Source organism: Malus domestica, chromosome 08 (genome assembly GCF_042453785.1).
Source record: "Malus domestica chromosome 08, GDT2T_hap1".
In the NCBI taxonomy this organism is placed as follows: domain Eukaryota; kingdom Viridiplantae; phylum Streptophyta; class Magnoliopsida; order Rosales; family Rosaceae; genus Malus; species Malus domestica.
In genome coordinates this window covers 27,917,290-27,930,288 of record NC_091668.1, presented here as the reverse complement: position 1 = coordinate 27,930,288, position 12,999 = coordinate 27,917,290, and the positions used below count along the sequence as shown (strand labels likewise).

Here is a 12,999-nt window from a genome sequence, read left to right as displayed (position 1 = left end):
TTTAATGTGGCAAGAACGTAGAATAATACATAACATGTCATTATGTAATTAGAGACAAGTTTGAGGCTAGAAGTGGAACACCACACATCATAGTGGTGGAATGTTGTATATTTCAACTGTTTATCCACTTGTATTATGAGATGTGATGTACTACTTCGTATTCCGACCACACTAAAATTCATGGACTATTTTATTAAGTTTTGTTTTTATTCTAACAAATTGGTTGGGTTGGGGCAGTTCAGGTTAGATGAGAGGAGACGCGCGAATTACCAACTTCTATTTAGTTGAGTTTTTCTTCTCAAATCAAATCAAATAATTACACCAGAAGCACATCACACAAACAGCAAACCGCAAACGAATCAGCCGCAGCCATGGGAGACGCCATAGTGCTGTACGCAGCTCCAGGAATTGGGCACATCATCTCTATGGTGGAGCTGGGCAAGCTCATTCTCCAGCGCTACGGACCTCACAAATTCTCCATCACCATTCTCTACACCTGCGGCAGCATCTTCGACACCCCTAGCATCCCCGCCTATATCCGCCGCATCTCCCGCTACCACCCTCCCATTTCCTTCCGCCAGTTCCCTCGCGTCACCAATAAAATTACCCAAAACATCAACGGCTTCGCAATCATGAGCGACTTCATCCGCCAGAACGATCCCCACGTCCGCCGTGCTCTCCAAGACGTCTCCAAATCTGCCGTCGTTCGCGCCTTCGTCATCGACATCTTCTGCACCTCCGCGCTGACCATTGCCAAGGAATTCGACATCCCCACATACTACTTCTGCCCTACGGGTGCCGCAGCTCTGGCTGCTTTGTTGTATTTTCCTAAGATCCATGAACAAACCACCCAGAGTTTCAAGGACCTCACCGACATCGTTTTCAAATTCCCCGGACAGAAATCTCCTCTGAAGGCTATATACATGATGGAACCGGTGCTCGACCGAGATGACCCTGGTTATTGGGACGTGCTCTCCTGTTGCTCACATCTTCCCAAATCCAACGGAATCATCGTCAACACGTTCAAAGAGCTCGAGCCACCTGCCGTCCTCCATGCCATTGCTGAAGGCCTGTGTGTTCCTGATGGGCTAACTCCGCCTGTGTACTACGTTGGACCATTGATTGACGATGAAAAAGAATCGGGAAATGTTGTAGATGCGGCAGAGGAGGAGGGCTGCTTGTCCTGGCTCGATAAGCAGCCAAGTCGAAGTGTAGTATTTCTCTGTTTCGGAAGCAGGGGATCGCTGCCTGCAATTCAACTGAAGGAAATAGCGAAAGGGTTGGAGGCGAGTGGGAAGAGGTTCCTGTGGGTGGTGAAAATGCCTCCGGTTCATGAGAAAACAAAGCAGGTCTTTGGAGTTGACGACTGTGATTTGGAGGGTGTGTTGCCTGATGGGTTCTTGGAGAGGACCAAAGACAGGGGGATGGTAGTGAAGTCATGGGCGCCCCAGGTGGCAGTGTTGAAGAAGGAATCAGTTGGTGGGTTCGTGACGCATTGCGGATGGAACTCGGTGCTGGAAGCAGTGGTTGCCGGGGTGCCGATGATTGCTTGGCCGCTGTACGCGGAGCAGCATTTGAACAGGAATGTTCTAGTGACGGACATGGAAATGGCGATTGCGGTGGAGCAGAGAGATGACGAAGATGGGTTCGTGAGTGGGGAGGAATTGGAGAGGAGAGTGAGGGAGTTGATGGAGCCGGAAGAAGGGAGAGTGCTTAGAGAGAGGAGCAAGAAAATTGGGGAGATGGCTGTGGCTGCTTTGGGAGAGAATGGTTCGTCCTCGAGAAACTTGGTTAACTTTGTTAATAGCATTACATAACTAGACAAGTTCTGGATTTGCATTTGCTTTGTGTGAAAAATAAGAAAATGTTAGGGAGGCAAAAGTTTTAAATCATTTTTTGTAGATCACATGATGCGGCGATTTGATGGTTGAATTCCTTTTTTAAGGATTTAAAGAAGAATTTCAACTATTAAACACTACATTATGTGGTTACAAAATATTGTTTAAAAAATTGGTCTCTTTAGCATAAACATAAAAATAAAATTAAGAAAAATTGTATTTGTATGAGACTGGAATCTTGGGTTGTATTAATTATTATGTATGTAAATGTTGTATTATGAATTTGAAGTATTGTTTTAATATTTATTATATTTTAATCACCGTATCTAACATCTGTGTCCTTGTTTTTTGAGATTTGTCGTGTCACGTCTCGTGTATCAATTTCTATGCAATATAGGTTGCAGCCAACATGAAATCACAATTCACTCGATGGTAAATATCCAGATAGATGATGGTAAACGTGATAGATGAATAAATATCCAGGTATAAGTCTCTTAGAAACGATTATCAACATACCACTGCCATGAGCCGAAAGTTCTATCTGGTCATTCTTTAGCTATGCATTTGCACCTACGCTAATGCTCCGAAAGTTCCTGCCATGTTTCGAAGTTTTTAGTACGTAACTTCCCTTCAATTACACAGCAGACAGACATAACATCTTATTCAAAAGAGGGAGCAGGAAAGGAACAGCTAATGTAAACTTTTTCCCCTCAAATCTTTCCCAAATGTCTCGTTAGAGGTAACGAGGCATAATACGTATTGACAAAGTTTCTTAAGAAGGTCAATGTATTAATACCTGAATATTCTTCTGAGGAAACTTGATACCCCACTGCCTCGTCTAACATATTGACAATATTAGTTTGCTACAAGGAAAATCAACAGAAGCACCACATCGAACAATTGTAAGCTACTGTCTACTTAGTTTCGCAAAACACGTGCGAAGTTCAGACAAAATTCATATACACAAAATATCTTCTGGTTTCTATTCTTTGTGCAATGCTTTAAGTTAGTTTTACAGGAATGAGGATCCTAGGGATTCTTAAATCGTGTATGTTCATCATACAGCGTGCGATCATAAATTATTTTAAATATTTTTATTTAAAATTAAATATGAATAGTATCTGACGAAAACTGAGCACATAATGTACGATGAATGGACATAAGGGAGGATCCTCATTCGTTTTACAAATTGTAGGATTAAGAATTCGTAAAGACATAGAGTTTTATACATAAATGTTCTCTTGGTTGCCTTTGGTGAATAAGGAATTCTAGATCACTCTCTTTGATTAGAAATCAACGATTGGATATTTTTTAATGTTTTTAATCTCAATGTAGTATTGTGATGTTATATGGATAACTTAGACATTTCATTCTATCATGATGTATACATTATTGTTCATGACTATATTGAAAAAAAAAAAAAAAAAAAAAAGCAACCGACAAACAAATCACGTTCCACTTCCGATTTCCCTTCGGTTATGATTACTTCCGATTTTCTTTTAAAAAGTTGGTTGGGTTGGGTTGGGTTGGGTGGGGTAGTGCAGGTCCTCTCTTTATCTTTGTTTGGTGCAATTACTTTAGCAGAGGTCACTCTCCGGGGCGTCAGGGGGGTCGTCGGATGAGAGCACCCCGGAATTACCAACTTTTATTCAATTGAATTTATCTTCTCAAATCAAATCAAATAATTGCAGTGGAAAACACAACGCACAAACACCAAAAAGCAAACAAATCAGCAGCAGCCGCCGTGGGAGACTCCATAGTGCTCTACGCAGCTTCAGGAATGACACTACTACAAAAGGGTCTTATAGTATCCGTAGATAATGTCGATTTAATATAATATAATGGTGGATTAGATAGTTGCGACACTTATTGAACATGACGTCGGATTTACTATCACTTATAAGCGTCATAAACATTTAATGTCGCTTTTAAACCGATGTAAACATTTAGCGTCGCTTTAAAACCGACATACATTTTAATAATTTTTAAATACTAGTGTCACTTTAAGTAAAACAGTGTCGCTTTAAATATAACAGTGTCGCTTTTAAGCGACATAAAATATGAGTGTCGCTTATAACCGACACTAAATTATTTTTTTAAATATTTTGAAACCCAATGTCGCTTTAAATTAGTTTTTTTAAATATTTTGAAACCCAGTGTCGGTTTTAAGCGACAGATTGATTACTCTCCCCTGTGTTTTCTTCTTCCTTTCTTGCGTTTTTCCTATTCGTTCTTCTAATTGACAAACCCCTCCATGTGTGTTCTCTCTTGCATCTTTCTTATTTGTTCTTCCAACTTCATTTATTCCTTCTTCAGAGCAGTAAGTTTTTCTTGCTTGTAATATTTTTATTTTCTTCTCTTATGTTTAATTTTTATTTACAATTTATTTTTTGTACGGAATTTATTTGAGTTAGTTGAATACATAAAGAATTGATCGACGACGGAATTCTTCCATAATTCAAGTTTTTATCACTAAATTCTTTAATTTTTAAATTGTATGATACACAAGTTTATTTATTTAAAAATTCTAATTTAAGTACTTAGATAAATTTCTACTATTTTTGTTAAATTAACAAATATTTAGTCAAATTAATTAATTTTGTCACTTGAATTGCTATGAGAAAATGGAAATGAATAATATTTATAAGCATTTATGTTAAATTAACAATATTAAATATAACATGAACTTGTAATATTTAGTAATATAAGAATATATTATGTAAAATTAATTTGTTTCACATTCTAATTGTTATGTTAATTTGTTCTTATTTTAATTTGTTTTTACTATAATAGGTGTTGAAAATTAAAAAATTGCAATCGTGGTAGAGTTCGAGGGTTGAAAGATAGAAATTGAAAATTCTAATAGTTAAGCCTACATGATAGGGATTGAAAGATTGTAGGCATTTTATTGTCAACGTAATATTTTGCCCTCGTAAAGTGGTAAAACATGGACAAGAGTTGGTTGATGATACCCTGAAATGGAGACTTTTTTTAGGTTGCTTGAAGAGGCAGATCAAGATTTGTGGCCAGGTTGTAAGAAGTTTAAGAAATTGAAAGCAGTTGTAAGACTGTATCAGATCAAGTGTTTAGCGGGAATGTCAGACGAGATCTTCACCACTTTACTGAAGTTAATTAAAAGAATGTTGCATGAAGGGGATTGTTTGCCTGAATCCTGTTGTGAAGCCTTTCTCAAAAGTTTAAACCTTACCAATGGAAGTCAAAGCTTGCATGTTATTCCTTTTACAAAATCCTCAATTTTCATCGATCTTCATGACATAAGATTTTGTGGTATCCACTTCTGTAAATATTTTAAATTGACAATCAAATTAGTTCATTGTATTCCTATAGGATCAAGGAGTATAGCTGTAAAAAAATCATCAAAATCGGAGTTAAAATAACCATTAAATCGTGATTTTTTTATTTATAATCATCAAAAAGTTTTGTCTCCTTACTTGATCTCTAAATGTTTTTTTTTTTTAAATTTTGGCGTATGCAATCTCGAAGCATATATAAACAAGTTTGACGGTTGGATCGTTAAAATTAATTTCGTAGAATGCGTATCCCATCAAAATAATAGATTTACTAACACTTACAGTTTATTTATATTTTCATTAAGTATAACATAAGAATTTGTGGTATCCACTAGGGTAAATATTTTAAATTTAAGATCAAGCTCATTCATTATATTCATATAGGGTCAAGGAGTGTAGTTGTAAAAAATCATCAAAATGAGAGTTAAAATCACCGTTAAATCATGATTTTTCGTTTATAACCGTTGAAAAGTTTTGTCCCGTTACTTGATCTCTGAATGTTTGTTTTTTGCGATTTTTGGCGTATGCAATCTCGAAGCATATATAAATAATTTTGATGGTTCGATCGTTGAAATTAGTTTCATAGAATGCGTATCCCATCAAAACGATATATTCATTAACACTTAATAGTTTAGTTATACTTTCATTAAGAATAACATAAGATTTGTGTGGTATCCACTAATGTAAATATTTTAAATTGAAGATCGAATTCATTCATTGTATTCATATAGGGTCAAGGAGTGTAGCTGTAAAAAATCATCAAAATCGGAGTTAAAATAACAGTTAAATCGTAATTGTTTGTTTGTAACTGTCAAAAAGTTTTGTTTCGTTACTTGATCTCTGAATATTTGTTTTTTGTGATTTTTAACATATGCGATCTCAAAGCATATATAAACAAGTTTAACGGTTGGATCAATGAAATTAGTTTCGTAGAATACATATCCCATCAAAATGATAGATTCACTAACTCTTAGAGTTTATTTATACTTTCATTAAGTATAACATAAGAATTTGTGGTATCCACTAGTGTAAATATTTTAAATTGAAGATCGAGCTCATTCATTGTATTCATATAGGGTCAAGGAGTGTAACTGTAAAAAATAATCAAAATGAGAGTTAAAATCACCGTTAAATCATGATTTTTCTTTTATAACCGTTGAAAAGTTTTGTCGTGTTACTTGATCTCTGAATGTTTGTTTTTGCGATTTTTGGCGTATGCAATCTCGAAGCATATATAAACAATTTTGATGGTTGGATCGTTGAAATTAGTTTCGTAGAAGCGTATCCCATCAAAACGATAGATTCATTAACACTTAAGAGTTTATTTATACTTTCATTAAAAATAACATAAGATTTGTGTGGTATCCACTAATGTAAATGTTTTAAATTGAAGATCGAATTCATTCATTGTATTCATATAGGATCAAGGAGTGTAGCTATAAAAAATAATCAAAATCGGAGTTAAAATAACCGTTAAATCGTGATTTTTCGTTTTATAACCGTCGAAAACTTTTGTCTTGTTAATTGATCTCTGAATGTTTGTTTTTTGCGATTTTTTCTGATGTGATCTCGAAGCATATACAAACAAGTTTGACGGTTGGATCGTTGAAATTAGTTTCGTAGAATTCATATCCCATTAAGTTCAATGGTGTGTGTATATATATTTATTAAGTAGATTTAAATTTATTTATTTTGTATGTATAACACTTAAGAAATTGAATGGTATGTATATTTAAGCTGATCCAATGGTCAACAATTTTTAAAATTTAATTTAATAATATATATATATAATTATTATAGTTTTTAGTTGTATAAAATTGTTACATTAATATAATTATTTTTTAGGGTTATAAAATTATAAAATTAATATATATATATATATATAATTATAGTATTTGAAATATTAGGCGGGAAATTTCCCGCTTGTTTGCATGAGGAAATGGATGGAGAGATTTAGTGTCGGTTTTAACCGACGCTAGTTTCATTAAAGCGACACTATGTGAATTTCAAAAAGTGTGTTAGAAGTTGCGTCGGTTTAAACCGACGCGAGTTTCATTAAAGCGACGCTATGTGAATTTCAAAAAGTGTGTCAGAAGTTGGTGTCTTTTTAAACCGACGCTAGTTTCCTTAAAGCGACGCTATGTGAATTCAAAAAGTGTGTTAGAAGTTGGCGTCGGTTTAAACTGACGCTAGCTTCATTAAAGTGACACTATGTGAATTTCAAAAAGTCTGTCAGAAGTTGGCGTCGATTTAAACCGACGCTAGTTTCATTAAAGCGATGCCAGTTTCATTAAAGCGACGCTATGTGAATTTCAAAAAGTGTGTCAGAAAGGTACCCATATTTAAACCCCTCTCTTTCCCATTTCAACCATGCTTTCATTTCTCCCCCAATTTCAGACTTTCTTCTTCTCCTTCCCCATTTCATCTGTGCGTCCCCTTCTTCCTCCTTTTCAGTTTTTCCTCAACTCCTTCCCCATTTTCTTTGGATCACCAGTTTGAAGATCAACATTCTGAGGAAGTCCAATTCGAGGAGGAAGAGCTTGAAGGTGGTTCATTTTTAAATTATTATGATTATTAATTTTAGTTTCTATTTTGTATTCTAACTAGTTTTATGCTTAAATTGAAAATTTATTTTTGTTTCTTGGTTTTTAATTGTTTTTTTTTTTTTTTTTGTATTTATGCATGTTGGATCTGAAGAGCAAGGACACTGGAAATCGCAGATCCATAATTTTTGAAAGGTATAAAACCTGAGTTTAATCTATAAAGATTAGAGCCCTAATGTTGAAGTAGTAAAGTATTGGAGCACTGATCTGATGGCAAGCATGGCAGCATGGAGTTGCTAGTATTATATATGGCAGTATGGAGCTACAAAATCTGTGGTCTTTGACAAAGGCAAGCACAGGAAAGCATCATGGCAGCTGCTAGTATTATATGCAAGCATGGAGCTCTCATTAGTATTATATGTAATTGTTAGTTTTTTTATCTTCATCTTGTAACCGGTTCTCTAATGGCTCCTATATATGTGTTATTTGTACTTCCTTATTTATATGAAATAGAATACATTTAACAAGAAATTCTACACCCAAAAGACCCAAGTTGAGTTCTTGAATAAATTGAATTTGTGAAGTTTGCATCTCATTTACCATCTGTGTAGGAATGCATGATAATTATTTTATTATCGAGATGTTAGGTAAAGTCGGTTAGGACCGACAATAGATTGAGTATTTTATTTGTTAGCTGCTAGTTGACGTCGGTTATGACTGTCATCATGTCAAAACATCACGTCGCTTTAAATCGACGTAAGACTGGATATTTTATAATTTAATTGCTAATTTGCATCGCTTTAAACCGACGTTAGTGTCAATGTCAGTGTCGCTTTAAATCGACGTTAGTATCAGTGTCGCTTTAAACCGACATTGTGTAGTGGCAGATTAAGCGTACAAACTGACATTGAAGCCCTTTCGCGACACTAGCATTAGTGTCACTATTCAAATCCGACATTGCATTGTTATGTCGGATTTTTACTAAATTTCCGACAAAAATTGGGTTTCTTGTCGGTTTTTGCTTCACCAGTGATAGGGTATATTGTAGTAGTGTGGGTCACATCAGGCAAGCTCATCATCCACCGCTACAGGCCCCACAATTCTCCATCACCATTCTCTACACCTGTGGCAGCTTCGTCAACACCCCTAGCATCCCCGCCTACATCCGCCGCACCTCATGTTAACCTATATTGATTGAAGATCTATGATGTATGTAATGAAGAACAATTTATAGAGAGAGAGAAGAGAAAATGTATATCTTTTCTTAATTAACAAGTAATACAAGGTACAATAGTATTTATGCACAACAATCTTAACTACATAACTAACACAGCTCCTAATCTTATGGCAAGTGTAACAATCCTACATTCACTAACTCATACTACAACATCCCCCCTCCCCCAAATCTCTTGTTTTGATAAGCTAAGCATGAAATTGTTACAATGAGTTTGAAATAAAGGAGCACTGAACCCTTTTGTCAATATATCCTAACACGCCCCAATCCCGATGTTCGTGGGACATCAGGATGGTCACGTGCTGGCCGACACCCGAAGGTGATGCAAGCCATTTATGACTGCAAATGTAGATAACATGTGACAATATGCATATAAATTTCATTGACATACTAATACAACAAAAACAATATTCAACTGCCAACAATGAATTCATAAAGATGATGCATGGATGTTCAGAGCATATTAGCGGAAGGTGGAATTACAATGAAGTCAAAGCTGAAAGGATAGCACGATGTCAATGGTAGGGGAATGCCTCGTAGCTCGGGTCGTATTCCTCGTACCCAGGTCCTGAGGGGGCGCAAAACAAACATGAGTGGACCAAGTTGATATATATATATATATATAATAAAAGAGTTATCAACATACTAACCCCCAAAGCTTTATGAAAACTAATAGCATAATAAGTGATAGGTTTTCTGAAAACCCTAGCACGCCATAAAACATCTCATAAAGCATATCTCATATATAGTGTGCTAAAAAGTGGTATCAATAGTATAATATCTCCCGACCCATTGCCAGCGTCATGTCTCTCGGCCTAAAGCTAGAGATTATTTCTCCAGGCCCTTTGCCAACTCCATGTCCCTCAACTCGAAGCAGGGATTATTTCTCCCGGCCCATATGCCAGCACCAGATCCTTGCCCCTGGCAGAATAGTGACCACTTGATACACACAAAAACATTGAACATAATCTTTCCAAACATAGGTACATATATCTAAAAATCATCTTCATAGTATAAAGTCATCCATCATCTATACTATAAAGAAGTGTGTGAAACCATGTTCTAAATAGTACATCGTCATCCATCAAATGCCCTACAAGAACATGGGTTTGATAGAAAGTATGGTATTCCGAAATAAGCTCAGTAGAGCATGATAATCAATTTCTCATAAAACATTCACAAAACGTATTTAGTAAATCATGTTTTTCATGTATGCATTTCTATTAATAAAACTTGCATTTTAGAAGGGTCCACTCACATATACTCCGTTGTAGATGAGCCATACGAAATAGGAATAACGAAATCACCACTAAAGATTGCACCTAAGCAGATAAAGCTTATAATTAATAAACTATACTTAAACAATTTAATTTGGGAAAACGGACGTCATTAACGGGTCCAGGATGTCAAATTTAGCCTAGGAGGGGTTCCAGACGAAACCTGAAAAAGTCAATGAAATGTCAAAGTTGACGATTAACAATCAAAGTTAACAATCAATGTTGACCGGAAGTCAACGGTCAATGGGTCGGGTCGGTCAACGGGTCTGAGTCAATCAAAGTCAACCAGGTCAAACCAGTTTAGGGTTGGACCAGGGCAAGGGTTTGGATTCGGGTTGGGCTTAGGGTTTAAAATGGAAATTGGTTGGGCCGGTGAATCTAGGCTTAGCCATTGGGCTTTGTCCTAAGGCCCGAAGGCCTGGGCTCAATAAGGTTTAGGGTTACAAGGGTTTTGGGCTTAAAACCCAAAGTGTTTAGGATTTTGGGTCTACGAGTCGAAGGCCCTGTGCTACACCACTAAGAGGTTTAGGCTTGAAGCTTTGCCCGATTATTTTTTGGGCTAATAAAAGAAAAAAATTAACTAAAAATGATTTGGGCTTAAGGCCCGACCCAAGAATTGGGCCAAGGGCCTATGCTACACACTCAACTCAAAGGCCTGTGACGCGTTGGGCTTGGGTTTCTCGCCAGGGAAGAATGTGTGAGCTCCTTAGCTCTGGTTGCCGTCAAACTAGCAACCTAGGGTACAAGTTTGGTACCAATTGAAGCTGAAGTCGAGAGGGGAAGGTTGGTTACCTTTGTTTCTCCGAGAAGTGAACGGAGGTGGTCGGATCTTGCTCGAAACCCACGGGGTTAAACCAAAGGGATTTGGGTTGATTTTGGGTGTTATGTGTTTCACCGTGACGAGGAAAGATGAGAGGAGGAGTCCACGAAGGTGATGGTGGCATTGAGATGTCGTCGAAGGTGGTGGTGATGTCTCGACGTGTGTGCGTGGGTAGATCGGGGAAGAGTGAGAAAGAGAGAGTTAAGAACTGAGAGAGAGTGAGGGATTATAGAAAGACTCGAGAAAGAGAAAGAGAGAGATAGGGGATAAGTTAAGGTGGTGCCACGTGGCAATGTAGGGGAGAAAGGAAATCTAGATGGAGGGTCCGAATTAAATTAAGATGGGGGACCAAATTGCACATTTCCATAACTTTTTGAGGAATTGTACAACTACAAGGAAAGTTTGGGGAGGGGTTTAACATATCTACAAATTGTTCTCTGGAGGAAGCAAACTACACAAAAAACTGCTACTTTGCCACTCTTTCCTTAACAAAATGCACATCAAATTCAATATGCTTTGTCTTTTAATGCTGAACTGGATTGAATGAAAGAGCATTGGCAAACATATTGTCACAAAATAATATTGGAGCTTTAGAAATGGGAACATGCATAAACACAAGTAATTGTTTGATCCAATCGAGTTTAGCAGAAATAGTAGACAATGCACGATATTCAGCTTCAATGGAGGACCTGGAAAAAGTTTGTTATTTCTTAGAAGACCAAGACACAGGATTTGGTCCAAGAAATACAACTAATCCAGTAGTGGATCTTTAATCATTTGGGTCTCTTGCCCATTCAGGATCACTAAATGCTGATAAATTCAAGTCTCCTCAATTATAACTAATTCCCAAGTGCATTGTTCCCTTTAAGTACCAGAGGATTCTCTTTACAGCTATGAAATGGGCAACTATTGGAGTCAGCATAAATTGGTAGACCCGATGCACAGAAAATGCAATATTAAGCCTGGTGAAAATGAGATATTGCAATGCTTCTACAATGCTTCTGTACAAAATGGGGTTTCCATAAGGTCATCATCTTTAAGAATCTGTTATAGGGTAGACAGGGAGTATCACAAGGTTTGGACTCATTCATTTATGTCTTGACTAATAAATCATGTACATATTTAGTATGTGACAAAAATAACCCAATTTTGGTATTGGAAATTTGTATTCCCAGAAAATAATGCAAGGCCCCTAAGTATTTGATCTCAAACTCAATTGTGACTTGTGAAAGATTGAATAATCTCTTTAATTGCATTTGATGCACTGCCAGTAATAATGATGTCATCAACATACAATAATAAAATGACAATCTCATAATCCACTTGTTTCACAAATAAGGAAGAATCAGAGTATGTATTCTTGAACCCCAATGTAGGTAGAAATGCAGTAAACCTTTCGTTCCAAGTTCTAGGAGCTTGTTTTAAACCATATAGGGATTTATGAAGTTTGCATACCAAAGTTGGATGATTGGGATCCACAAATCCAGGAGGTTGAGCCATGTACACTTCTTCATAGAGACTGTCATATAGAAATGCATTCTTTACATCTAACTACCTTAAATTCCAACCAAAATTTGTTGCAAGTGCCAATACAATCCTCACTGTAGTTGGCTTAACTATAGGATTAAAAGTTTCTTCATAATCTTGTCATGGTTCTTGACTGAATCCTTTAGCCACTAATCTGGCCTTGTGTCTAGCAATGGACCTATCTGCATGCTTTTTTTATCTTAAATATCATTTACACCCCACCAAATTCTTATTTGTAGGAAATGACACCAAACTCCATGTACCCTAATAGTGAAGAGCATCAACTTCTTCTTTCATAGTTGTCAACCAAACAGGAACTTTTAAAGCAGTCTTGTAAGTAGCTGGCTCAACTAGAGACAAATCAACACCACCAAACTCTTGGAGAGTAGTCAAAAAAGCCTTATTTTTCACGATTCCACTTTTGCTTCTAGTTTGCATTGGATGCAAAT

General features: G+C 36.5%; 1 protein-coding gene across 1 annotated transcript; it reads left to right on the top strand.

The window, feature by feature from the left end:
* Nucleotides 1-371: 371 nt before the first annotated feature.
* On the top strand, nucleotides 372-1,817 carry LOC103409768 (UDP-glycosyltransferase 88F4-like). Its single transcript, NM_001328765.1, is given in 1 exon segment — nucleotides 372-1,817. A coding segment is annotated over 1 exon segment (1,446 nt).
* The last annotated feature ends 11,182 nt before the right edge of the window (nucleotides 1,818-12,999 follow it).